Source organism: Falco rusticolus, chromosome 8, assembly GCF_015220075.1.
Source record: "Falco rusticolus isolate bFalRus1 chromosome 8, bFalRus1.pri, whole genome shotgun sequence".
NCBI lineage: Eukaryota > Metazoa > Chordata > Aves > Falconiformes > Falconidae > Falco > Falco rusticolus.
In genome coordinates, this window is record NC_051194.1 from 59,366,952 (window position 1) to 59,394,257 (window position 27,306).

General features: G+C 55.6%; 1 protein-coding gene across 29 annotated transcripts in view; it reads left to right on the plus strand.

Moving 5' to 3' along the window:
* Positions 1-5,738: 5,738 nt before the first annotated feature.
* The window catches only part of PCBP3 (poly(rC) binding protein 3), a 61,844-nt gene continuing 40,276 nt past the window's right edge, over positions 5,739-27,306 (plus strand). For 23 of the 29 annotated variants that reach the window (XR_005105643.1, XM_037396525.1, XM_037396532.1 and 20 more), the window contains exons 1-2: positions 12,984-13,065; positions 14,367-14,472. Coding sequence is in view for 23 of the 29 variants with exons in the window: in XM_037396525.1 (XP_037252422.1) it covers positions 14,407-14,472 (66 nt within the window). In the remaining 6 variants the exon portion in view is untranslated. Of the gene's footprint in view, positions 5,755-12,983; positions 13,066-14,366; positions 14,478-16,561; positions 16,686-19,279; positions 19,424-27,306 lie in introns of those variants that run through there. The other 6 variants (XM_037396542.1, XM_037396543.1, XM_037396537.1 and 3 more) reach the window with 6 other exon arrangements.

Here is a 27,306-nt window from a genome sequence, read left to right on the forward strand (position 1 = left end):
TGGGCTGTGCCACGTCCCAGAGGGTCCCGGCCGTGCCTGCTGGGCTTAGAGCAACATTGCCGCATCCCCTCTCCCCCCGGCACAGCCCCCCCCCCCCCCCCCCCCGAGATGTGCTTTTGGGGTGAGACCCGGTCATCAGGACAACAGAGGCTGGACCACGGCCCTGCATCGGTCCCTGAGGCAAGAGCATCCATAGAGGGAAACTAAGCAGAGGTGGAGACCCTCGAGGATCAGGCCCCGGAGCTGGTGTCCCCACCTCCCGGGAGACGGCGCATCTTCTGAGAGCATCTTTCCCCCCTGCCCCCCTCCCGCCTTTCCTCCCCCTCTCCCAGCACTCACTCTGCCAGAAGCAAATGCAACCTGACAGGGCTCGGCTACTCCCCTGAAATATTTATATGTTCCCGCCTGGAAGTGCGGCAGCAGGATCCCAGATATCCAGGGGTCGTCACGGCCCCCCCGCCCAGGGCTGTGACGGGTACAGGCAGCCACTTCCCAGCCTGGGGCCTTCCCACCCAGACCACTCCCATCCCATTGAGCCCCCCAACACCCATGTGAAGATGCTCATGGCCGAACTTCTGGGGTGGGGGCTGGACCAGCATTTATGTCACTTGGGGTTTTCTCCTCCTTTTCCCCCCAGCCAAACGGACAGAGCCAGGCTGTGTGATCGAGGTGGGGGACATCCCGAGTCCTTTCCTACATGATGGTATGTTTGCTCCCCAAAGCAGTTTCTTCCCTGAGGAGGACACTGGGACAGCTTGGGTGCTGCAGAAGGACCACCTTGTGTCCCCTCCCAGGCAAGTGCTGGTCCTGCAGACGATGGCAAGACCACAGCAGACGTTGCCGGCAGGGTCCCCATGCCCAGCGTGTCCCTCCCTCGGGCCGGGGCACAGCCCTTGGGGGGGATCTGTCTCTCCATGCCCTGATTGCCAGGACGATGGCAGGGTTGGGGCCATGTGCAGCAGGACCTGGGTGCAGGAGCATGCCGGGGTGATGCTGTGCGCCTGGGCAATGCCAGCACCCTGGGAGCACCGGGTGGGCCTTAATCCCCCTGAGCAGTGTCACCTGGGACTCCCACCCCCCCACCGTGTTGTTCCTTACCAAAGTCCTGCTGCTGCTACCAGCCCCAGTCACTGGCCGGGCTCCCTCCAGCCTGGGGCAGCACCCAGGGGTGCCAGGCCCGGGATGGCGGGTGCGTTTGTGCGACGAGGGCAGGGTGCTGGCAGCACAGGGTGCCCCAGCCTCCCACTGGATGGCTCACACAGGGGGGCAACCCCCGAGGGCTAGTATCCCCTAGGGACTGGGACAGGGGCAGGGGTAGGGGCTGGGGCAGTAGCAGCAGGAGGGCAGGGCAGGAGCAGGGACTGGGGAGGGGCAAGGGCAGTGTCAGGCTCTGGTGCTGGGGAAGGGGCAGGGGCTCGAGCAGGGTCTAGGGGACAGGCAGGGGCTCGAGCGCGGCAAGGGCAGTGGCTGGGGCAGGGAACGGGGCTGGGAAAGCGCAGGGACAGGGGCGCGAAGGGGGCAGGGGCAGAGCTGGGACCTGGCAGGGGCAACGGCCGGGGTAGGAGTGCGGCTGGGGTGGGCTTAGGGGCAGGGGCGAGGACCGGGGCTTGGGGAGGAGCAGGGGGTGGGACAGGGCGCGGGGGGGGTGGGACAGGGCGCGGGGGGGGCGGGCAGGGCCGGGGGGCCGGGCGGGGCTGCGGGGGGGCCGGGCAGGGCGCACCCGCTCGGCTCCGGCTGCCGCCTCCCCGGGAGCGATCCCCGCCGCGCCCTCCCGGCCCCACGCCCGGCGCCGCTCCCGCTGCCCCGCTCGGCCCCGCTCGGTCCCGCCCGGCCCGGCCCGTCCGCCCGGCACAGGTAGGGACTCGCCTTCCCGGGGGCGCCGTTTGCTGGGCGGGGGCTCGGGGCTCGGGGGGCCCGGGACGGAGCTCCCGGTGCCGGAGGGGCTGCCCCAGCCCCGGGCGCCGCACGCTGCCCTCGCCCCCGCTCCGGCAGGGTCCGTTCCTGGGGCGGGGGTGGCGGGTGTCCTGTGTGTGAGCCCCCCACGGAGCCCCCGGGGTGGCGGAGCGGACGCGCACACACGCAGCCGCCGGGACGAGGAGGCGGCTCCCGGTGCGGCACCGCTCCGGGATCCAGCCCGGGAGCGGGAGGTGAGCACCCTCCAAAGGCAGGGCGGTGAGTCCCCCATGTCCCTGCCGAGGGAGTCCCCCCTATTCCCGGCCACCTCCCCGAGTGCGCGCCTCTGCCAGGCTGCTGAGTTACCGGTCCCTGCCTCCCAGCCTGGGATGCTGCTCAGCTCCGCAGGGGCTGGCAGCTGCCGAAACAAGCCCCGAAGTGCTTTCCCGGTGGCCCAGGCCCCCAAGTGGGGGGACACCACGGCAGGCAGCTCGCCGAGCCCCGTGCCCGCCGCTGCAGGGAGAAGTGCGGGTGGGGACGGGGACGGCAGGGATGCTGCGCAGGCAAGCCCTGGCCGCTGGCTTTCGGGTGGTGGCTTTTGGTGCGAGCATCCCGTAGGGTCCCGCTGGTGTCCGTCTGGTGGTCGTTTCTGAGACTGAGCTTCGGGCCTGCTGGTCACCAAGCACCCACCGAGCTGCTCATCTGTGCACCCAGCCAGGGCAGGTGCACCCCAACATCAGTGCCAGGGGGAGGAAGGGGGCCCAGGCCCTGTTTCTGGAGCACACACCTCCAAGCTTCCCCCACAGCTGGGCAAATCACCTCCTGGGAAGACCCTTTCTCCAGCCGGGACCTTTCTGTCCTTCCTTTAAAATTAGGCTGGTTCATCGGTATGCGCCTCATGGGAGCACAGGGTGCCCTGCTCTGGGGTTGCTCCCTGCTCCCCACTGGAGCCATCACCCCACATCACAGGAGCTAGATGGAGAGGGGTAGGTTTGTTTGGGTATCGCTCCTGGGGCAGCGGGCAGCATTTATTGCCCAGCTCCTCCTGGCGGGTCCCCCCAGGTCTGGATGAGGTCTTGCTGACCCATCCTGGGGAGGTGGGGGGGCCCGTGCCACCCTTCTCACAGCAGCCCAGCCCTGTGCAGCATCCTTTGGTGGCCGCTGCGCTGCAGAACATCCCCACCCCAGTGCGGATGCTGCATGGCCCCCCGGGAATGGCGCAGAGCCCCACGCCACACGGCCTCCTCCCCCAGCCTGCGGCACAGTGAGCCTGGGGCAGGTGGCGCAGCTCGGAGTAGAATGCCCCAGGGGCTCCCACGGTGCTGGGGGTGTGGGGTGAAGCTGGGTGCTGTGGCCACACAGTGTGGTGCAGGTGTCCCAGGCTTTCCTGGCCTGCAGCTGTGGACGGTGCGTTCTCTCCATCCTTGCAAGAGGAGAGAGCATCTGTGCATCCCCAGGGATGCAATAGCAAGGGAGTGGGTGGTCCTGGTGGGGGATGCACCAGACGCTGCTCTGCGCCAGGATCTTGGGTGGGTTCAGAGGTGGACAGGGGTTCCTGAGGGTGGAGGGGATGGATAGCGGCACTTACTGCAGACCAGCTCTAGCTGTAAGCAAGCACCTTGGGAATGGAGATCCCCGTGGGAGGTGAAGGTGGCACCCAAAATCTCTGTGACCTCATCCATGCTTTCTAGGAGCATTTCCGTATCGGCCTCCGGGAGGCTGTGAGAGCCCCATCTGAGCTCACTTTAAATGATGGCTGGGGAGGTGTAGCACCGCTGTGAAGTTCAGAGCAGGCCCATGCAGGTGCTGAAATGGCTGCCAGACACTGCTGGGGTGGCTCGAGCGATGCTCAGCCCCTGTGCTGCCTGAGCCCCGGGTCCGTGGGGCTGTGGCAGGGGACTCCAGCCCAGGTTAGTGGGTACAAGTACAGTCCTCGGCTCCTTTCCCTTCTCTTTTCAATGGCCCAGGAGAGCGCAGGCTTGTTTCAGCATCTGGCATCCCATGCAGCAGCCGCAGGGTATCATTCCCTGCATGGAGGCTGCAGGGATGCCGGAGACGCATGCCAGGCTGGGGGACAGCATCCATGTCCCCAGGGTGGACCCTTCACTGCCAGCCCTGGGGCAGTGATACCTGGGGACATCCTTCATCCTCCTGCCCCATCCTGGCACAGCGATGCCCATGCCCACTGGCATGGGTTGAGGCTCTCACCTTCCCACACCACAGAAGCAGGACCACCTTCCACCAGGCTGGCAGGCAAGCTGGGTGCCAGCACCTCTCTGACTGCCTGTGGGGAGAATGCAAAGAAGAAAAACTCTTTAATGCAGGAAGTCCCTCCTTTGAGTGTCCTCAAAGGGCTGGTTTCTGTTGAGGGGGGAATACGTGTTTTTCCAGTGGGCAAGTTCCCCCCCAAATTGGGGAAAGCCTGTCAAGACTTGGCACGCTGATCGATGGGGAGCCCTTTACAGGAGCTGTGTTTTGTTAGTGGCTTCCAAAATGCAAGGATTAAAAGTTTTCCTCCGAAAACAGCAGAACAAAGTGCCTTGAATTTTTTCCATTGCTTCTTCCTTTTGCTGAGCCCCAGCCTCTGGCCTGTTTGCTGGGTAAGCTTTGCAGTGAGATACACAGATGAGAAATGCCAGTCCCTGGGGTGGTGGTGCATTTCCAATCCCCTTTGGTCCAGCAGCAGCCCATCACCAGGGTCTCATGGCATGTGCCCCCTCACCCCCTGGGCTTGTCGGGGGAGCATTGGCATCATGTCCACCAGCCTGGTTGGGCACACATGGTGAGGAAACCCGGTGTTGACTGGAGGAGGGGAAAGGGTCCACATGTAAGGGCAAGCAGCTGATGTCTCCCAGGAAGGGGTTAATCTTGAAGCTCCAGATCTGGTATCTTATTGCTGGCTGCTTTGGGTAAAAGCTTTTTTGGCTCTGTTTCAAGGGCAGGCTGGAGGATGACTCATGCATCTCTGCCACCAAGGAGTAAACCCTCTTATTGCGACTTTCCCAGCACAAGGTGATGGTTTCCTGAAAATTCAAGTGCCCTGGAGGGCCCTGGTCTGCTGGTCCCAGGGTTTGGGAAAAGCTGCTTCCCAGCAGTGCTGGGATCAGCTTGTGCTTAGGGAATTGGGGCGGAGGGATCTCTGGCATAGGTGCTGGGTGATGCTGAAGCACCTGCGTGGGTGTCCCTGTGATGGGGACCTGCTGTGGTGGGCACAGGGTGAGCGACCAGCATCAGCGGGGTGGAAGGGAGCAGGATCTTTTCTTAAAAGCTGCTAAATAACGATAAGCTAAGCAACGCGTTTGGGAACATGAGCAACGTGCTGCTGCGAGTGGAGGTAGCAAAATGCTCTGTGTATCCTGGCATTAGCGACCAAGCTGCTGCTGGTGGAAGGGTTGCTCATCCGCTACGCGCACCTTTGCTACACGCGAGGTTTGGAGCTCCCCTCAATGTGTTCCACGTGGTGAACGCTGCGTGAACACCAGGCTCTGAAACACCCAACCACAGCCAGCATGGGGCTGGGGGTGCTGCTGGGGGTCTCCACTCTGAAACCTTCTGCCTTGTGCAAACACGGCACAACATGGATTCTGCCCCCAAGTCCTCCCATGTCACAGGTGCACATTTCCAGTTGCAACATCTTTGCTCCATCACCCTTGCAAGGATTTTGAGGGGTTGCCAAAATTGGGGGAGCACCTTGCATTGTGTTGGGCCACGTTGTTTGGAGGATGCTTTCGCCCTGGTGCAGCCTGACTCTTGTCCCTTTTGTCTGCAGGGACAAAAGCTGCCCGGCCGGCTGCACTGCCACCTTCCCAACGCCACCAGATGTGCCACCAAGTCACGCTGCTCAGGGGACCGGCCCCGGGGGTAAGAAGGCAGGAGCAGCCCTGCTGTAGGTCCAGGGCTGCCCAGGGAACTCCAGACATGGTGGTGGCATCTCCCTCCCTGGCACAGGTCGTGCCAGCTGGTGGCATGGCCAGGCCAGACCGGCCCCATGCTGCTGAGGGGTGGTGTGTGGCTGCTTCAATCCCCTCTTGCCCAGGTGACGTTAGGAAGCTGGATGATCCATGATGAGGTTCCCGCTGCTTGTTGTGCTCCTGAAATTATAAAAAGGAGGGCTTTCGGTAATGGCAGTGGATGAGGGCATCCAGGTTTCAGTGCCTGAAGTGAACATCTCCTCCCTTTTGTGTGTTTTGGGAAAGCCCACAGGAGAGCCCCTCCCTGTGCACAGGCAAAAAGCGGAGGGCTTGGAGAAAGTTTTTGGGTTTCAGGGTGAAATTATTTCATGCCAGGCAGCCTAATCCACCTCTGGAGTGACCCTGCTCAGGGCAGGAGCTGGACCAGAGGCACTCACAGCCTGACTCGCTCTGTGCCTCTGTCCTTCCTTGGAAATGATTCACTATTTAAAGGCTTTTATTTGACTGATAACATGAAGGCAATGTTTTGGAGAGCTGTAGAGAGGAAACCGCAGGGTATCTGTGAAATGAAGCCCTTCCCTGTGATGGTGTGGCTCCATGGGACATACTCCAGCCTCTTTGCTGGGGTAGCCAGTGGCCACTCCATGAAACACACCTCAGGAATTTTGGGAAGCTGTGAAGCCCAAAGCCAGCGGGCAAAATCCATACGTTTCTGACATTTCATAGCTTTGGGGGAGATTCTCCTGATCTGGCTATGTTGGACGCTTTGTGTCAGGGGAGGAGGATGCCTTGGGGATGGCCAGGGTGGGCTCACTGAGCTTGTGCAGGGCCAGGGATCTTGCAGGACACACAGGGCTGTGACGGGGAGGATGGTGAGTGCATGGTGAGGTGCAGAGAAGCAGCCCTGTAGCATCATCAGGGTTTTAGTGTCTGCTGAAAAATCTGCCTAGGGGGGACCTCTTCAGGCACCTCGCTGGTCTGGGCACCTCTGTGACTCAGTTTCCTCACCTGGAAAATGTGTTACCCCTCCAGGGGGTTTTGGGCACCAGCACGTGGCAGGGGAAGAACAAGTGAGGGACCTGAAGTTGCCTGTTTTTTCTGCACAGCTTGGGTGGCCATGGTCCCCAGGGACACACACCAATAGCTCACCCTCTCCCTCCTGGGACATTTCCTTGCATGCAGGCTCTGGGCTGAGGGTCTGGCTCCCCAGGCAAGCGGCAGAAGTGATACTGTGACGTGCTGATGTGTCTTACCCCTCAGCCAGGGCTTCACCAGCCTCTGCCGGCCTTCCATGTTCCTCCATCAGAGGACTAGGGTGCAAACCGTGCCCAGAAGCCATGCATCCCAGCCTGTATGGTTTCTGTCCTTTCCCTGCGTTGCAGCCTCCTCCTTTCAAGTGCTTCTGAGAGCTAACGTGCCTGTTGTTGGCAGCTCTCCCTGCCATGGTTAGAAAACACCCCAGAGTTTTGTGAGTAGAGCTGACAATATCTGGTGAGACATTTCTCCCTTGCAAGCACGCGGGAGTAGTTTTGCCAGCCCTTGAGCAAGGGAAGAGGGGCAATGATAAAGTAAGGATGGAAGGGAAAAAAACAACCCAGAAGAATGGAGGATGGCACTAAATTTGCTGACCTCCTTGCTCTCGATTGCCTCTGGAGCAGAAGGAAAATGAATTGGAGGGGATTGGCTGCTTGTGAATAGCCCCAGGAGCAGGATTGGGCTGTGCAGACCCTGGGGTCTCCTTGGGCTGACCTCTGCTCTGGGTTCTTTTGGGCAGCAAGAGCCTTCTGAAAGGCACAGGGTGGTCTCAGCTGTGAGTGTTGTCCTGAGGAGCTGCTGGTGGCATCTGCTGCTGGGGCTCGGCTCCGGCTCAAGTGCTTTGACGTTGGCGCATTACATCACTCCTAATCCTTTTAGTGATGTTTAGGTTTCGGAGAGAGCTTTTTTAGCTCTCCAAATCCCATCCTGAGGACCTAAACTAGCCCACTCCAATGGACATAATCCCCATTCTTCCCCAAAGGTGGGGAAGGACCAGGGATTCCACTGCAGGTGGTCCGTCTCATCCTGGTGGGCTGTTCCTAAGGCTTCCTAAGCCCACCAAGCACTTCTCGTGTGCAGTGAAGCCTCAGCCCTTCGTGGCCAGGGAGCACTCTGGAAGTTTTCAAAACTCACCAGACGCGGTTTTCCCCAAGGAAACGCCAGCAGCCGTGGCTCTCTGGGTAGGGCACTTAGGGCTTAGCTTGCTGTGACCTAAATGAAATGTGTGCTTGTCCCCAAACCAGGTCTCCACTGGGTACCCAAGCCTCTGGCACTGCCTCCTCCACCCTCCAGGATGCTGGGGTCCCTCTGGGCATGCCGGATGCTGCTGGTGTTTTCCGGAAGAGGGAGGAAAAGGTGAAACGCCAGCTTCCCCCGTCACCAACCGATTTGTCCTCTAGGAGATTAGTCCCCTTCCCTGGCTTACGGGGGGATTTGCGGCCGCTCCATCTGCTCAAGCCCAGCGGGTCAGTGCGTGCCAGGGAGGAGTGGCCGGAGTCCAGCTGCTGTCTCTGCTCCCAGCATCCCAGGCAAAGCCACCCCTGGCTTTGCACCCTGGGTTGGGCATTTCTGGCTGTATGAAAGGAGCAAAACCCCCCGGAGCTGCGCAGGTGAAAATCCTGCTTGCAATGTGGTTTAGACCTGAGGGTGTTTGTTGATGGAGCCAAGGAAAACTGTGTGGAGCAATGGCAAGTTTTTTAAGCTGCTGTTGGCTGGTAGAAAGCCTTGAGGATGCTCGAGGACCTCTCCTTCCACCCAGGATGGTCCCGAGGGGATGATTGCCCTGTAAACCCACTTGGCCTTGGGGAAAGCAGGCAGGCGGGTTGGGAGGGAAGCATCTCAGTGGGGGCTTTCCTGGATGGACCCACGACTTGCCTGCCAGAACTTTGGGGGTAAATGGGGGGAAGTTTACTGGCTCACGAGTGCTTTTAGAGCCAGGTTTTCCGGAGGGGAAAATCAGGAGGTGATGGGAGTGATAAGGGGCTCTCCCTTCTCCCGCTCTGCTGCTCCTGTCTCATCACAAGGTGCCAGTTGAAGGTGGTGGGTGGCAAGGACGCTGGAGGTAAGTTAGGGAAGAGCTGATGACAAGTGGGCTTACGGAGGCTGGATTTATAGGTACTGACTGAACTAGGTTTGTGGAAGTGGCAGGGGGGGCTGCCGGGTGATGCCGGGGGCCGGGGCTTTGCTGAGCGCCATCCTGCTCCCAGGCTGTGGGGACCATGGGGCACGGGAGACTTTGGCCATGCCCAGATCCTGGCAAAGAGTAGATCTGGTGTGTCACTGGATCCAGGAACATGCTCCCCTCATGTTGCTGCCTTTTTAGCAGGCATTGGGCCACGTGGGACCTGCCAGACCCCCCCAGGGATGCTCCTGGTGGGGCAGCTCTCAGAAAGCACTGGTTTCTCTTCTAACGTGGCAGAAAATCACAAAGGGAGCTCCGGGCGGCGGAGATGAGATGCTGAGACACCAACGCTGTCCCCATCCCGCTCACTCACTGCTGCAGAGCCTGGGGGGAACCGGTTTCAGCCCCCCATCTCCATTCTCCTTCGCTTGCTGTTTCGCCAGGAATACCGATGGAGGCTGCCAGGTGTCAGCTTGGAAATCTTTTAACTTTACCTCGTCTCCCCAAATGGACAATGTCTCCGCTCATTAGGTACCTGCCCAGGGGGCAGATGTCATCTCCGCTCATGGGTTTTCTCAGCCCATCTCTGCCGAGACTCTTGACAGCTTCAGAGCGCTCAGGTCCCATCACGTCACGCTGGCTCCTGCCCGGGGGGCTGCCCGCTCTGCCCGCCTGGAGGCCATGCCATCCCGGCAGCGGTGTACCGACACCCCCCACCTTGGGCTCATTACCTCCCCCTTTTGAGGAGTGGGGTTTTGAAGGATGTTTTGTTAAAAGGCTGGAAAATAACGGGCACCGGTGGCACATGCGTGGCGTGCGCGCGCGTGTGTGTGTGTGCGGAGCTGGAATCAGTTTTTCTTGCCCGGGCAGCGCCTGGGAGGAGAAGCCATCTCTGAAGTCTGCCCTTTGAGGCTGATGCATCCCGACAGCTTGTTCACTGGGACATTAAAATCATTGCCTCTGTCTGCGTAAAACACCCAGTAAGGCGGATGATGGGAACACAGGTCAGGGGAGGATCGTTCTCTCCCCTTCACAAGAAGCGGTGGCACTGAAAACCCCAAGCAGCAGAACAAAGTGGATCCCAGCTGCACAGGGGCTGCTGCACCCTGACGGGCTGGAAGCAGGGTCCCCTCCAACATGAAGGGGGCTGGCAGCCTGGGGGGGGCAATGCAAAGGGAGCCATCGTGCTGAGGTTCCCATCTATAAGGTCTACTGTAGCGCAGAGATTTGGTGATACGGTGGGAGAGCATCCCCATCCCCATCCCATCCAGTGCATCCTTCACCAGCTGCACAGCGTGTTTTCTCAAAGAGTTTGAGTTTTCCCTGGAGGGTTGCAGCAAAGCAAGAGGACATCTGCAAGCTCTCCATCCTCTGTAGACCGTGGACCCCACACAGGTGCCTCATGGTCTCAAACACAGTGCCAAGCAAGATGCCCTATGGGCACAAGCAGTCAAGTACTCGCAGGTGAGGGGAAGCTGAAGTCCAGCTTGGCTGAGGTTGAAGAGAGGCAGGCTGGGTGTTGGAGCAGGCTTTTTTGCGGGGGTCAGGGGGGGATACTATGTATTAGGAGATATGGGAGGACCTGCTGGCATTTGGGATGGCAGGATAAGGCAGCATGCCAGGGTCCTGAGGGGGCTGCTTCTGCATCTCCAGCCCAGAGAAGGTGCAGAGATTGGGAGACTGGGCAGGGCTGCTGAAAATCTTGTTTTGCCTGGGAAAGCTTTACTTTGAGGGGCCCTTAAAAGTGACTCCTGATGTGATCTGCCGGTTTGGTCAGGGCAGCAGCACGGCCTGTGAGCTGGAGTGCTCTGGACACCCACCAAGGCAGTGCCAGGGGCAGCCCCCATGCCTAGCTGCTGCTTTGGATGCCCACAGATGTCCCCAAGAGCAGTGCTCACCAGCTCGCTCTGGCTGAGCAAAAGCAGGGGAGTTGTCACAGCCCCATGTGACTGGGCACGGGACCTGCTCACACATGGAAGTACCCACCAGCTCACCTCCGAGGCTGAGCGCGAGCAGGGAGCTGCACACTTTGTTCACCTTTGCATCCTACTGATGCCACATGGTCAAACCCTCTCCAGAGAACGTTTGCCACATCTCTGTGATTCCTCCTTCCCCAAGCATGACTAAACGCTGTGAAATTTTGAGCCCCCTGGTATGGGGTAGCTGAGTCCTCCAGTGCAGGTGGGAAGTGTCAAGCTGAGGATGCTGCCGAGCCGTGGGGTCCCTGCTGCTCAGGGTGCTTGCTGCCTCTCTGGGACAAGTTAAGGATGTTGAAATGTTGTAGTCTACAAAGGTTGACTGTTGGGGGGGCTGGCCACATCAGTGCATTGGAATTCATGGCATTTTCAGGCGCTCTTGTCTGGGAGGAACAGGTGTCATTTTGCTGGGATCTGGACACTTCTGCTGCTCTGCTGTTCATGAGTGGCTCCTTCAGCATCCTGGGTGACCCCTCATGGACACTGCTGACCAAATCTGCTGATGGGACCTAGTCCATATGAGCTAGTGGGCAAGCTGACCATGCAGTGATGGAGCTGTGCTCTCCACTGCCATGATCAGGACAGAGAAAGCTTTTGGCGTGATAAGCTCGCTGGTGTCTTTCTCACAGCACCTATGTGTGTTTCACTGGAGAGAAACAACCAGGAAAAAAGAATAATTGACTCTGCTTGTACTGCCAAAGCAGCCACAAGGTGCGGGGGCTTTAGCTGCGCTGGAGAGAGGGTTTGGGACATGATGGTGAGGGTGATAGTCTGCCAGCAGACCAAAAAGTTTTTTGTCCATAAGCATGTCATGCTGTCTTTTAAGAGAGCTCCTGACAGCCTTGCATCGGTCACTGATGAAGAAGATTCTACTGCTGTGTGATGTGGGGATGCAGGCAGCTGCCACAGCAGCCAGTGCCTCTCTGGCCACAGTGGTGCTTCTGGGTGGCTGCACCCAACAGAGTCCTTCTGGAAACAGCCCCACAGGAGGTGACGGGGGTGCTTAAAGCAGCTGTGGTCGTCATGCTTTGCAGTGCTGAGGTTTCTGCTTGGAGGCAGCTTTTGGATTATTTGAGGTGCATGTGTACCTTTGCTGGAGCTGTGGTTCCCCCAGCATGGCAGCAGTCCTCTGGGAAATGCAGGCATGTCCGTACCTGGAGGTGACCTGCACCTTAATCACAGAGAACATGAATTAGGTGGCTAGGCAAGCGTGCAGCTCCTCTGCACGATTTGACTGACCTGCTCCTTGCATCTCAAAGGGCTGCAAGACATAGAAATGGCAGTTTTTAAGACTGGCTTATGATTCTATCTGCACCAAACATCTAGAGCAAAAACCTGTGCTGGAAACAGGAGTTTCTGTGCGTGGGTCTGCACATGGTGCCCTTGGTCGTGGCTGGGATCTTACCCTGCAGCACGTTGGTGGAAGGGTGGAAGGGTTGTAACGCAACAAGAAGCAGAGCTGCTGGGAGACGGGTCAATATTTGATTAAGAAAACTGCTGGCAAATTCTTTAATGATGTGTTTCCTGAGTGCTAAGCCTTGACTTGGGATAAACTCAAGCCTAAGACATGGAAGGCACAGAAAAGTATCTTTCCTTGTGAATTTGTGGGCTGCGTTGCTGTGGGTCGCTGCTCTGTGCCCACGTGGGTGATGAGGAGGCAGATTGTGCCTGTGGGGCTGGGATGGAGTGGCTTGCACCTCGCTGGCGCTGGGGAGGAGGGCAGTTTTCTTGCAACCCTTTGTCCTTCCAGCATCCTGAATCCTTGTCTGACCTCTCTTGTTCCTGTGTGTTTTGATGAAGCTGGTGCCGGAGTTGGGGTTTTTCCTTCTTTTTCTCAATACTGGAATCATTGACCAGAAGTTTGTGCTGATTGGCATCAAAAAATTACCAAGATTCCTCTGCCCGGGGCTGTTTTGCCCTTGTGCTTCTTCATTCCTCAAGTTGCCCTTGGCCATGGCAGCAGTGCTGGAAGGATGCTCCTGGGGGTTCCTGGGTTGGGGGGCTGGCCAGGCACTCCGAGTGCTGAGATGTCATGCTGTCTTCCAGGTCCTCCCCTGCTGCCTCCACTGCTGACCCCCAGCCCTCTGCCCCACGGGATCCCCAACCTGCCCCTGCTGCTTCTCCAACGGTGAGTTGTAGTTTGGGGTTTCCATCCTTTCTGGTTTGTTTTGGCTATTTGGATTTTGGGGGTGGGGGTGGGGTGGTGTTTGTTTTTTGTTGGGTTTTTTTGTTGTTGTTGTTCCCTCTCTATCTTTTGAGAGTCCATGGGGAAGGGTGTTATGATTGTGACAGTTAGTGGGATTTAAACTCTGTTTTGCTTGTGTAGGCTCAGTGGAGAGTAGTGAAGTTCCTCAGGATCCATCCTAGGACCTGTCCTGCTTGCAGGTGACACCAGCTGGGGATGCAGCCACTACCTTGGAGGACATGGCTGCCATTCAGAGCAACATATAGGGTATTGCAGGGAAAAACCCCATTCATTCTGAGGACAGCTGGTTGCTGAGAGAGGTTATATAGTCTCCACCCTTGGAAGTTTCAAGCCCCAAAGGGATAAAGCCTTGGCCAACCTGCTCTGACCTTAGCACTGACATTGCTGTGAGCAGCAGGCGGGACTGAAGGCTGACCTCAGGGGGTCCCATGGGCTCCCCTCCCTCCGGTGGGCTCCTTCCCATGGCAGCAGCGTCAGCCCCTCCTCGCTGGGGACAAGCACGGTGGTTGCTGACTCACTGGGAAGAGGAAGGGTTCCCCTTAAAACACACAGGCTGCCCTGGCTCGTCAAGAGCAGTACCAAGTCCAGGCAATGAGTGGTGCCTGCAGCTCACCCACCCTGCTGCCCAAAGAATATTTTGGGCAATGGAGAGGTTTTTCTGCCCTCTGGCACTCAGCTTATTAATGGCTCAGGCTGCCCGATTGATTTTATTGATGGCTAATGCATGCCCCAGTTAACTTATTGGGAGCAGCAGCAAAAATAAAGCAATAAAAATAACCCGGCGCCCATGTCACTGAAACGTGCTGGATTATTTCCATTGACGTTTGATTTCTGGAGGAAGCCGGCCCCTGGCTCGTGCTCCCCGCTGTGGGGGCAGTTCCCACAGCCAGACTGCTGGGCTGTGGTCACCTGGGGGGTCTTGCTGGGGCTGTGTCCTGGGAATCCCTTCCTCCACAGCCCAACTCTGCGTGGCTTCCCTTGGTTGATGAGTGATGGGGCAGGACCTGCCCAAACCTACTCCGAATGTAGAGAAAAATACAGGCAGGGCTTTGCTGCCTGACCCATAAACAACCTGGAGGTGACACTTCCAAGCATTTTGTTGCCCCCAACGCAAACCATGTTTTATTTCTCTCTGAAATTCACTTTTCCTTGATGGTAAGCAGCTGTTGGGTGGTGTCCTTCTTCTGTGCTGTGCCTAACCTCTGCCATGTCCTGCTCTGCAGGCTCGTGCCAGGGGCTGCCGGTTTCCACCCCGCGCTCAGCATGCCCTTTTCTGCTGCAACCGGACCCTTCGAGGAATCGCTCTGGAGCTTGAGGCCAGGCTGCAGGGTAAGGTAAGGCGAGCTCCGTCCCTTTCCAGATCCTGGGAGGGTCTTTGCAGCTGCACGAGGTCTCCCTTAGGCTATAAAATGCCTGCAGGGATGACGTGGTTGGGGTCTGCAGGGAGAGGTGCTGCTGCACCGCAGGGACTCGGCTCTGCATGAGGGGCAATGATGTGGCATGGGCAAAAGAGGGAAGGGGGTTTTACTCCCTGCACTGTGAAGTCCTACTAATAGGGCTTGCATGAGAGGTATGTTTTGCTGCTGAGGCCTCCCTCTGCAAAGGGGCCGCTGTGGTCGTGCATCCGTGCAGGTCTCCTGTCCTGCTGCCTCTGCCCTCGTTGCACTCAGCTGCCTGCTTTCCACCACATTGGTCACAGGGGTCCATTAAAACCAGCTAAAGAGCTAAGCTGGGAAGTGCATAGATGGGGTCATTTTCATCGACCACTCTGCTTTTGTTACTAAAATAGATCTGCTTTGGCCTGGGGCCATTGTGTTGTCCCAGGCATTGACTATTGCAAATGGGCGACGGGGCAACATTTTCCATTAGTGAAGAGAAGGACACATGTCTCTGAGAGAGAAGATAGCTCCATAAAGCAGAAATGTTGTAGCAACAGACAAATCCACCTCTTTTCTCTCCCTTTCCTTTTAAAAGTGTCACAAATCCCTGTTTTTTCTGCACGTAAACCCCTGTGAGAGACTGGCCAGAGCAACACCTGCAACAAGATGGTGTTTTGGATAATGGGATGGAGGTTTCTCAGAGGAGCTGCAGGTCACCCAGTAAGGTGCAGCAAGGGTAGAACTTGCCCGAAAACCTGTGAGGAGGCTTGTCCATGGTCACTGGCAGCGTGGTGGGTTCTGGTTATTGCTGCTGCTTGAGCATGCATCGTCTGAGGTCTCTGTCATCACCATCTGTGGCTCTTGTGTGCTGTGGGCAGCCTATTACAAACACATCCATCCGTAGAGGGGTGTCTGAGGGGGGGTGGAGGGCACCTTTGTCTTCCATGCTGGTAGCCCGGAGGCCACAAGCTGAAGGAAGGATGCACTTGGGAGTGCATCCCTGGAGGGCGCTGCCTCTTCCCCACTTGCTGGCATCTCCCTGAGCACGGTAGGGCTTGGAGAAGGGGTCTGCATTGCCAACCCCAGGGACACTGGGACATGTCCTTTCTGGGGGAGCTGAGTATCCTGCCTGGGACCAAGTCCCCAAACTGTCCTCCCACAAGCGCTCATAACCCCAATCTGTCCAGCAAGTGCATTTTATTCTCTGGCTTTAGTGAAGACACTTTTCTGCAGTAAGTGGTTATTAAAGCATCATTTGAATGAACATCACAACATCCCACAGCTCCCACTTCCCTCCAGGAAGGTCACCGGCCTATTTTTTCTGCCCTCCCACGCTCTCTGTCCAACATCCCATCCCTTCTCCCAGGCCTGTGCCCCGACCCCTCTCCCACACCAGCAGGCAGGAGAGGAGCCTGGTGCCCGGCTCTGTGCAAGCCAGCAGCTTCTGGCTCAAAATGCAAAGCAAGGCGTGATTTTCATTTTAAACGCTAAGCCCTCTTCAAGACTGTGTCTTGGGCCTCTTGCCCCATGGGATTTCGTCCTTTATCTCAGAGCTGATGCTATGCGTGTACTACCATGACTGTTTTATAGAAAAACTACAGGTGCGAGGGACACCTGGAAGAGGACTCTGGCTTTGGAGACCACTTGGCAGCGGGAACCTTCTGCTGCTCCATCTCACATCCAGGCAATGTGACGAGTGGTTGCTGCTGGTGCTGGGGGCCGGAGATGCTGTGGGGTTAGCAAGGTGCTCGGGTGGGAAGTGTCCATGCAGGCAAGGGGAAAAGGCTGTGACACAAGGCTGGTGGGGTGGGGGTTGGAGGGTGGGGGGGACAGGGATGTGCCCGCCAGTGGCAAACGATTTCCCAGTTTGACCCTTCTGCTTAATCTGAACTTGAAGGTGAACGAGCAAAGCTAGCAGCATCGATCTGGGATGCGGCTGATGAGTGCCGTGCCCTGCGGAGAACTCGGCCCCCAGCATCAGGTCCCTTTCTCACCATTTTTTTCCTGCCTCCCCTTCACGCCTTTCCAAAGCGATCAGTCAGAGTGCAGCACCCCAGGCCGCCGACCTTGCTGGGGGCCAGGGGGACGCCATATAGGTGCCTGCAGAAAGCTGCCCTGCTGTCTGATGGGCTTCTCCCAGCCGCGGCTGCCTCTCCGCTGCCGGTAAGCCTGGTGTCTGCCTGCCATCAGCTTGGGGGTGTGGGGAGGCACATGCTAAAGGCAAAGGCGTTGGGACTGATGAAGCCCATGCTGTGTGCCGGGAGGCATGTTTCTTGCAGGTAATGAAGTTGTCTGCCGAGCTGCACGCTGATTCTCCTGACGGAGGGGGTCTGATGTCTTAACAAGCAGCGATGTGTTGATGGTGTTTAATTCGGACCCAGCTTGCAGGGCAAAACGTAACTTGAAGCACCTCCGCGCTGCTCTTAAGTCTTTAGATAAAATGCCATATGATCCGGGAAATTGTATTTCTTTGACCCGTCAGGAAAACAAAACCTGAATGTAGGTGGAAAACCTAGAACTTGCCTTGGCTAATACGCAGAAAGCTTGATTTTAGGCAAAGAAAGATGATGCGCCTTCCCTCAACATCTTCCGTGCTTTAGCCACAGATTTTCCGCAGCTGAAAATAACAAACCATTTTAATCTAAGTATTGCTTGTTCTGATCTTTTAATCCAGCTTGCTTTCTATCAACAGAGCGGCCTAAAATTATTTCTCCGCCTGCCTCTCTATTATATAATTATTCAGAAGATTACTCGGGAGCCAGATTTAGCCGGGCATCGCTGGGGAAGGATGAGGGGGCTGCAAACAGGGTGCTGCGGGGCTGGAAGGTGTGGGGGGGTCTTCTCTCCCTTCGCACACCGGCCATGGCAACATGCAGGAGGGGAAGGCAGTGAGCTGAGCGCTTTTGGCTGTGTCCGTAGTTTGCGTTTGAGTATGGCAAGTTTCTCCCTCGCCTTGTATTTGTTGGAATAAAATGCTCCATTGTTTGGCTGGTGGCTGGAGAAGCCTGACCCTCTGAGCTAGGGAGGGTTTCAGGTGAAACCCCGCACTTCTCGGCACCATTTAGGGCGTTTTATGGCTGTATTTCTGTCTTTGGTAGCAGCGTGGTGAGACGGTCCGACCTCAGGTAGGACCTGGAAATAGGGACTGTGCTCCTGATGCTTCCCGTCCCTGTGCAGAGCCGTATGCGGGGGAACAGCTGCAAGAAGAAGCCGGTAGCTGGGCTGCGTGCTGGGTCAGGATGTGGTGGTGATGCCGAGAAGGCAAGGAGGTGGCCAGAGCTGTGCTTTTTCACCAAATCCCAAGCTCAGCTGGTTCTTTGAGGAGCCTTAGGTGTTACCCTTCGATAAGAAGGGCTGGAGCCCTTGGATGGTAGGATGGCTGGGGACAGCTGCTCTGCAGAAGTAACAGCGCTGAAATTCGAGGGCAGATGCCAGAGGCAGATTCACCTGGGGCTTTCCTTTGGCAGGGGTGATGAGCAGGAGTGTTGCTGGCATGAGATGTTGCAGCCAAGGGACTTGTTGGGTGGAGACTCAGGCTGCCAGAAAAATGCAGCTTCTGAGTGGCATGACCGATGTGCTTGAGCTTTGACAGGAAAAATAGGAGGATGTCTTGGCCTCCAGAAATTCCTTTTCCCTTCTCCAGAGTGTCCTGACACTGATGGGCTGGTACCTGCGGGTTACCAAGGGAAGGCCAGGGGCTGCTTGGCCCCGGGGGCTGTGGCTGGCTGGGATTTGGTGGCTTAGAGCTGCTGTCCCCTGGGAAATACAGGGCTGGGGGCAACGAAGGACCCCCAGTGCCAAAGTCAGATGCTGGGAGCTGTGGCTTGGCTTGCCTTGCTCCACAGGGCCTCAGGGAGCATTTTGGGGCAGAACATCCCCAGAGCTGTGCTGCATTTTAGGTTTAGTGAGTGCCTGTGGTGGGACACTTTGGAATGCCCTTTGAGCCTGGTGTGGCCATGGGGTGGTGGGAGCAGGCGATGCCCACCCGGAGCATGCCACGCTCCCTCTGTACTTGGTCCTTCTTCCAAGAAAGCTGTTTCAGCAGACCCTCTGCCCCCAAAGCAGGAGAGCGGTCATCTCCCGGAGCAGTTGGTTGGTGCAACCACCGTGCATTAGCCAGGAGGGCAGCAGGGGAGGGGATCCGCCTGGGAGGGGTCAGGAGCAATGTGGGGGGATAAGATAAAATCTTGTTTTGGTGATGGAGCAGCTGTAACACATTCCCTTCCTCTGAGGCTCAGGGAGCCAGCTGAGCTCTGGGGTCTGCAGTCAGGGCTTCAGGCTGGTCCTTCCTGCCGCCGCTGCTGCTGCTACTGCCTCTGAGATGAGGGTTTAGCACAGCCCATCGCCAGCAGCCAAACGTGCCTTGCTGTATGCCCTCCTCTCTCTCCCAGAGGCTCCATCCCTGGAGTGGGTGGGCAGGCACCGCTCTGCTGATACCCTGGGAAAGCATCCCCAAATTTCCCCCAGCAGACAGGCAGCACCCCGCTGCTTGTCTCATTCCCGAGCTCCTTTCTCCTTCATGTTGAAAGCGTTGGCTGGTTCGCCCTCATCGCCTTGAGGCAACCCGATTTGCTCAGTGGCCTTTAAAAAAATAAAATTTAAAAAAAAAAAAATCAAAGCCCACTGAAATAACAAGAACATCAGCAGTGGGTGCATCCCCCTTTCCAGCAGACCGAGGGATTTGGGAGAAAATAGGTCACGTGCTCTTCATACCGTGCCACGTGGTGGACCTCCCAGGGCCAATGAGGTTCGGAGCCCTCTGCGCTGTACGGCAAAAAAAAAAATCACTGGGATTTTTTTTCCCCCGTAGCATTTTTCATCCTTTCCAAACGTGCAAAGACTGGCCATCTGTCTGGACCCCCCTCACGCCAAATCGGCACTAAAGCGGCTCTTTGGGGAAGGTAAGAAGATTTAAAAGATTGTGTTGGTGGAAGACCACCTGCCGCGTGCAACTTTTCCTACCGATGAAAATCAGGGAAGAATCATGAAATGGGTCGGGTTTGGGGCTCCAGTGTGGGTTAGAAGAGCTCTGAACGCTTAAGAGCCATCTTAAGTGAATCTCTTGTAGAGGAAATCTAAGTCTGTGTGGCAGGGAGGTGGGATTATGGGGAGAAATAGGTGCGCGAGCAAGGGGGTTAGCTTAACTTAACGGCTGCTCTTCACGTCTCTCCTGATATTGGCAAAATATTTGTGCAAAATCGTTTTGCAAGATACTTGTGCAAAATTTTTTTTGCAAAAATATTTGTGCAAATTTGTCTTGCAAAATTGTCGTTCTCTGTTGGAGCATGTGCGTTATTTTAACAAAATTCAGTTTTAACTCTGTTTTGCGGCAGATGCCAAAGGCTGTATTCCTGGGTAGGGGAGCGTCCATCTCTGTGTTAACCAGAATATTCAGCCATTCCTAATTTGCGTGATTTACAGTGCAAGCTTTGGACAGTGTCGCTTATGTATGCGCTGGGGTGGGAATAGCACAAATCAAATTGCCTTAAAGAAATTGATACCAAAATAACATTGATGTTAATCACATCTTAGTCTGGCAACGTCATGAAACCCCCAACCCTGGTTGATTTAATTTTTACCTTTTGGTTCTATTTCCATTATTTGTTTTTCCCTTGTGCCGGGGAAATTTGATCTGGAGAGAGGAATACATTTTATTATGAGGCTCGCTTTGTTTTCTTTTCAGTTTGCCTTCAGATACCCATTTTACTCAGGGTGGCTAAATTCTTTCTGATACTGTCACATTTCTGTTGCATTTTCTTTGGTTACACCATTGCTGTATAGGTGGAAAAGCGAACTATGAGTCGAAAAGGTTATATAGGACTTAAATGCTCTTAAAATCAATCCCAAAATATCATCTCCTTATTATAAAGGGAAAATGTTCTTGGACATATTTTTCTTGTAATTCTGAGTTTTCTGGGACAATGTAATTTTAATGTGAACCGTATTAGAAAATCTTATTTTATTAGTTGGCAGTCACGTCCGGCTTAAAAATAAACAAGAAACGGTGGATCAAGGGCATTGTGTTTAAGTTTCCATAAAATGATTGACCTTTGTTTTGACAGATGCAAAGGCAGATGCTAGCCTGCATTTTGACCAAAATGACAGAAACCAAACCCTGAAAACCAGCAGTTTTTCCTAATATCTGGCGTTTTGCTTTTAATACAGAATTCCAAAATAATTCAGTAATTTTTCTGAAGCTCTTAATCTCAGACTTTCCCCCTCTTTTATGCATTAATTTGTATAAAAAAAAATATTATTTTTGGATACAAAAGCAGATTTGAAATTCTTTCTTCCTTAGAAATAACTGTAAAAAATGTTCTTTTAATCTTGCTGAATTAAGAGGACATTTCCTTCTGAAGAAAACCAGTCATTTTGGGGTGGGGAAAAAAGGGTACTCATCAAGACCAAGGGGAAAAAAATGCACATATTTAAGGGGGTTTAACATTATTTTAATGCCTTCAAAATGTGTTAGAGAAGCTGGGGATTTTAGTGCATAGGATGTGAAAATACAAATGCGGTCAGAATTGGTGGCCCAGGTTGTGCAGAGCAGACCGAGCAAACCACCTCTGCAGCGGCCAGCACCGATTTGAGGTGGAAGCGGAGGGGACCAGGGCACCTGCACGGGGAGATGCTCACCACCTTGCAGGATGCTCTTCTGGGTAGTGACCAACGATGCTTTTACCCTCCCTGGTCTGGTGGTCCCAGGACCACTTTTCTCAGGCAATGATTATTTTTTCCCTCCAAGTCAGACACCCGCTTGGAAAATGGACGTTTGCTGTGCAGCAAGCAGAGCGGGCACCTTGCCGGTGGCACGCTGAGGGCCAACGTGGCTCCTTGCAGCAGGGGCTTCATGCCCGGCACATGGGGATGAGCTCGGTCCTGCTGGCAGCAGAGCGCTTGCAGCCCCGGATCCAATGTGTAGCAAAGCGATGTGTCTGCTTTTGGTGAAGCAGAGGATGCTTTCCCAGCCTTAGGACATGCTGCACAGGATGGCACCTTTGGCACTGAACCCCCATTCCTGCAGTGTGAGGGTGGGTGGCAGCGTGCCTGGCTTGCGTTTTCCAGACCTCTGCAGCTTCTTTTTGGCCAGCTGAGATGGAAAGTGAATTTCCCGCGGTGCACTTTTTTCAGCCCCTCACCGAAGGCATCCATCCTGGTACATGCAGTTGTGTACACAAGTGTATCTGGTTTAACTTCTTTATTTCACTCAGGCTTTGCTAAATGAACTGGTAGCAGGCGGTGGGTGCCAGCACAGGGCACCCCGCTGATGCCAGACCTCCTCCAGGGAGGCACTGTCATCCGGAGCTGCCAGGGTACCACTGGTGGCACAGGCAGGTCAAGGCATTGGTGGCACATCTCGCCCAGGATTTTGGCAGAGACCCACAGCCTTGCAGGGATGGGACCCTTGCAGCTAGGGCCAGCTTTGGGGACAGGGTTGCTCGTGGCCCCTTCCCCAGCAGCCCTGATTCCCAGCTGAGCAAATTCACCCATTCCCTGACCAGTGCAGTGTTTAGACCCGAGGTTACAGAGGACCTACCACGGGGAGAAGGAGAGAGGAGAAGGCGGCTCTCCTTGATTTTAATCGGGGTTGAGGTTTAGCTGAAGTGAAAACAGATCGGGAGTGACAGTTTTGGAGCCTGCTGTCAGGGTCTGAGTGCGGCGTGGCAGCGATCCACCCCCGGCCGCCGAGGACCGCCATCGTCCTCCTTGCTGGCCAAACCCGGGGAGAGCTTCTGCTGCTGAGCATGGGATGGGGGCCGTGCAGCCCAACTCCGCCGCTGGCGTGGCCACTGGGCAGCTTGTCACACGCTATCCCCGCAGCCTTCTTCCTCAAGGTGCTTTTAGCTGGGGGCAGCATCAGGCAGGACATGGCCTTGTGGTGGCCACTGAGCGTGGACTCACCCCCCACCTTCTCCAGCCCCATGCAAATGGATGCTTGGAAAAAGAAGGATGGGGTTTGTGCTGCATTCTGACCAATTTGGTTGCTTCTCCAGGGCGGGGAGAGACCCCAAGGGTCTCCTTTCCTGTGTCTCCCATTAGTGTCCCATTCCAAAGAGCATCTATGGCCAGGGTGAGAGTCACAGGTTTAGGTTTGTGGCAGAATGGCACAGGCACAGGATCCAGCCCTGAGCCTGGAGGAGCTGGGATTTATGGGCCCAGGCTGGTTGTGGCCCCCCCCATCGGTCTCACCTGGTCCCCACGCGTTTTGTGTGGAGGGGATCGGCAGAACAATGCTGTACTCAGTCTGTCCCTTATGTCCCCAGCATGGTGGGGGTAATGGGGGTAACCTACCTGTTCCCACATCCCTGGATCAGGAGGGGCTAGGACCTGCCCCAGGTGCTTTGAGGATTTTGGTGGCATTCATGAGAGCAGCTCCAACCGCCCCATCTTTCATCCTGTGCAGCACGATGTTGGGCTGCCACCTACTTCTAAAAAAAACCCCCAAATCATCAGCTAAATCAGCTGGTTTTTGTAGACACTGGGCATGGTCAAAACAGCAGGTACCTTGCCCATCTTGACCTGGCACCTCCTGTTTGTCCCCATGTGCTCTGGGTCGGTCTGTCCGTCTGTCCACCGGCACGTGGGCAGACGCCTCCAGTGCAGCCCATGCCTTGCGAACCTCATCCCTGTTTCCACGGATTAGAGAGAGAGAAATGGAGATGGGATGAGATGAGGCAGTAGATTGCTTCGCTCTTGGGATGAAGGGATTTGTTGACTGCCCCCAGATCAGTAGATTGAAAATGGAGGGAAATTATTGGGATGATGCTGCCTGCAGGATTAAAGCCAGGGCAGCCAGCAGGCTCTGGAGGAGGGGAATGAAGGGGGTCATGGATGGTGGGGCCATGGCGTGCCTGCTGCTTTAAGTTGTGGGGAGATGCTCCTGGTTGCATCCTCATCTGTTTCAGAGGATGCACTGGATGTGGATGCCGCCTGGCCCCAGCTCTCCAGGATGCCTGAAAGGATGTGCAGCATGATGGGCCGAGGTGGAGAGAGATGTGAGGGCACAGGAGGCCATGTCCCTGGTGGCTGGATCAAGCAAAATGGTGGTGGTGGTGTTTGGTGCCCACTCTGTAGGTGTTGTGGCCATGCATGTATCCGTGCAGCAGCAGTTAACAGCATGGGCAACAGTCCTGTGCTGGTTAGGTCCATCCAGCAATTTTAGGTGAGGACTGAGTTACCCCCTGAAGTTATGGTTAAGGCTGTGCAGTCTCTGGCATGGCGGTGGGATAAGCGTGCCCATTGCTTTCTGCTTTTCCAAGGCCCCCGAGGTGGTCTCCTCTCAGCTGCACCTCCCCAGCCCCCCACCCCCAGTTAAAAGGATGCCAGGAGTGTGGTGCCTGAAGCTCTTTGCAGAGCTGTGCCCTCTCATCTCCCTGCTGCTGGAGGACAAGCCGCTTGTCCTCCAAGTTCCACAAAGCTCCCCGTGGTCTCTCCTTTATGAGCAGCCAGCATGGACCTATGGCCACGAGCATGTTTTGGGGTGTCCTTTGGCCTTCCCCTGAAAAATGGCATGTAAAAACTGACACATAGGGGACTTCTATCTGATTGTCTCACTCCTCGATCTCCGGAGGGGTGTTTCCAGTGCTGGCTGTGCTGGCATCCTTTGGGCAAGACATGGGTCCTTCGGAGAGCTGATGCACAGCCCTGGCAGAGCACCCCTGGGGCATCTGTCAAGGTATCTCCCGGTGCAAGGCGGCATCTCCTGGCTCCTGTACCTCTGGTTGGGGGGAAAAAAGGCTAATTTGGATGCATCCCTGAAGCGTGACTGTCCCTGGGCATAGCTCAGTGTCAAGGTTATAAATAGGGCAGTTGTCCAACAGAGGTGAGATTTATTTGCAAATATGCAAATGTTTGTAAGATTTAAACAACCGTAACTGGCAGAATGACATTGTCACCAACAGCACATGACAGAAGCTCTTTTCCAGGGTCTGACCTGGATCTTCACTGCAGTCTAAGCCCCACACTCAAGACCGTTGGCCTGTCTCCCACCCCCTCCCTGTCCTGCAGAGCCTTGGTTCCTCCAGCTGTGTTTGCTGTCCCCAGGGAGCTGGGGTTTCTCTGCTGGCTGGATCTCCTGTGAAGACCCACCTCATCATTCTTGGTTTCCTTCTGCAGATCCTGCAAGTTGAATTGTTGCTCCCAGCCGTTTTCAGGTGGATGGGGAGCTCTGCCTGTTTCTGTGCACTTAATTGCACACTGCCAACCTCAGTACTTTGCCTTGCTGAACTGCATCTTATTGTCTCCCCTTTGCCAAGCTCACTTTGGCTTCTCGCTCTGCTCTCCAAGAGCTTCCCCCACCAGGATTGTCACCTGGCCTCATTACTGCTGCCACTGTACTACCAGTTAGGACATTTACCTGCTGTGTGAAGGCTCATCCCAGGGGGTGTTGATTGCTGGTGCTTTACAGAAGTGCTGGATGAGCTGCCCCGGCACCCTTCACATCACATGAGTGTCTCCATTCTCCAGCAGCTCCGTCCAGCCGCCCTCTGCGGCATGGTTCATGGTGGTTCCCGAGACCTGCACGTTCAGGACTGCTGACATGGAACACGGTGCTGAAGTAGTCATCTTCCCGATCTCCACAGTGCAAGGCGGTGCTGTTTCAGCTAATTCATGAAAGCTTTGGGATTTTTTTCCTGTCACTCGGATGCTGCAGCAGAATCCACCCCACTCTGCAGTGCTGAGCCCGGCGGCAGCATTCAGGCTGGGGGTGCAATGCGGTGCTGCTGGCTCTGCCTTCCCGAGATGACCAGAGCCCCTGGGCTGAGCAGAGACCGAGCTGACGCTTGGTCCTCACCGGTCCATCAGCAGCTTCTCTGGGGCCCTTGCTCCTAGCCTCTCTGAAACATTACCTTGGGCATGGACGGACAGCCAGTATTTCAAGAAAATACTGTAATGGCTCGGTTTTATCTGTTCTTTAATCTTCTGGCAGACTAGAAACAGAGTGACCTTCCTTATCCCAGGAAATCTTATTTTCTCAGCACACGGGGTCTTGAGTCCATCCAGCACTTGCTAAAGGCTCACAGATATCTGAGGATGCTCTTTGTCACTGAGTCGTAGCAGACTGAAGCGAGTAGTGCAGAGCGCTGGCCCTCATCACCCCGTGGGGTGAAATTTCTGGCGTACTTCAGCAGTTTGACATTTACTGAAAATACTATTTTTATTGGCAAATTGTTCCAAAAGGAACTAACAGGGTGGATTGGAAGTGGCTGAATTAAAGTGACTTGTTCCCACCCACCTGCTCACCCCAGCCTGTCAAAAGCAGTTTTAATTAACTACAAAATTAAACAAATTCAGGGAAGATCCATTATTATTCTAAGCAGGGTTATCTCAGCTTGTCAAGCTGGTGGTTTAACAGGTTCAAGTCATTGATTTTGCTCAGGGTCCCAAAATCAGAGCCCTGAAACCAGCCCAGACAGGGTTTTCTGGGTTGCACAAGGGCATCTAATAGCGTGCTCCTACTGCACTGCATTGCCCTGACTGTTGTGTGCCCAACCTCTGCTTGCAACGCTGCAGTGGCTCATGAGAATGAATGGAAATTCTGCGTCCTATAGATCTCTGCAGATAAGTCTCTCAGGTACAGCTACCTGAATTCCCTCTAAACCCGGTAATGAACATAAGCCTCCGAGTTTTGTCTCCTGCAGATGCATCAGGGGCAAGAGGTGGGTGCTATCATCCTGATGTCCTGTTGCATGGGATGAAATGATGTTTGAGACCTTCATGCCAAGGAGATTGGTAGGGAAAAGCTGCAGCTTTGTTTGCTGGCCTTCACACAAAAGATCGTGATGAGGGCACCACCATTGTGACAAAACCAGTTGTTCTCCTTGGACTGGGCTTGCCTGAGAGACGGTGGAGACTAACACCATCTGACGTGAGGGGCCCGATTCTGATTTCACGCGTGATTGCACATCCATGCGCCAGCCATGCCAGGGTTGCACTTCTGTGGGTGGCTGCGGCTGGTCTGGTTTAATAACTGTTGAGGTGCAGTGTGCTGTGATGAGCTGCATGGTGCTCAGAGGACGAGCAGGGGCTCTCACTGGACATCCCTCCCTGGGTTTCCAGGGCTGGAGCCAGGGGTTTGTGCTACTCTTCGTTGTAGAGACTTGCCAGCTTTCCTGGACTGTGCTGGAGGTATGTGATGCTGTGTTTCTATTCCTCTTGGTTTATTCATCAGGTCAGAAATTGCTCTTAAATACGTGGAATCCCACTGAAAATGCTATAAATGTAAGGTGATTCTGCAGAGGCAAAGGAGGCTGGCATGGTCAACACCCAAAGCAGGGTGCCCAGCCTGATACCAGCTTGTGGGTGCACCAGCTGAAGGAGAAACCCAGGAAAGCAGCTGGGAATTTTCTGGAGGGAAGAGCAGGCTCAGCACAGCTCTGGGCTGGTCTGAGAGCAGAGGTGTGTGTTTGGCTTGATGTGGCTGAGCCCACCGCAGTGTGGCAGGGCTGGAGCTGTGGGTTATCACACTATTGCTCCTGAACTTTAGCTAATACCAATATCTAAAGCCAATTTTTCTCCCTGGAAGGCCCTGGAAAAACAATCCTGCTCTCTAGAGGGCAAAGGATCTGGGAAGAAAGACTTGCCGATGGGAAGGGTGGTAGGAAATGATTGTTTAGGAAATAAAGAAGAGCTCCCAAGAGTGGCAGCCAGCTGACTGGTGGGAGAAGCAGGAGTTAGAAGACCACCTGAGGCACAGAGGTGGCAAACGAGGCAGCAGGAGAGGCTGCTTTGATGGCCTTAGCACTGAATTTGTGGGCAGAGGAGCCAGCAGAGCAGAGAGGAG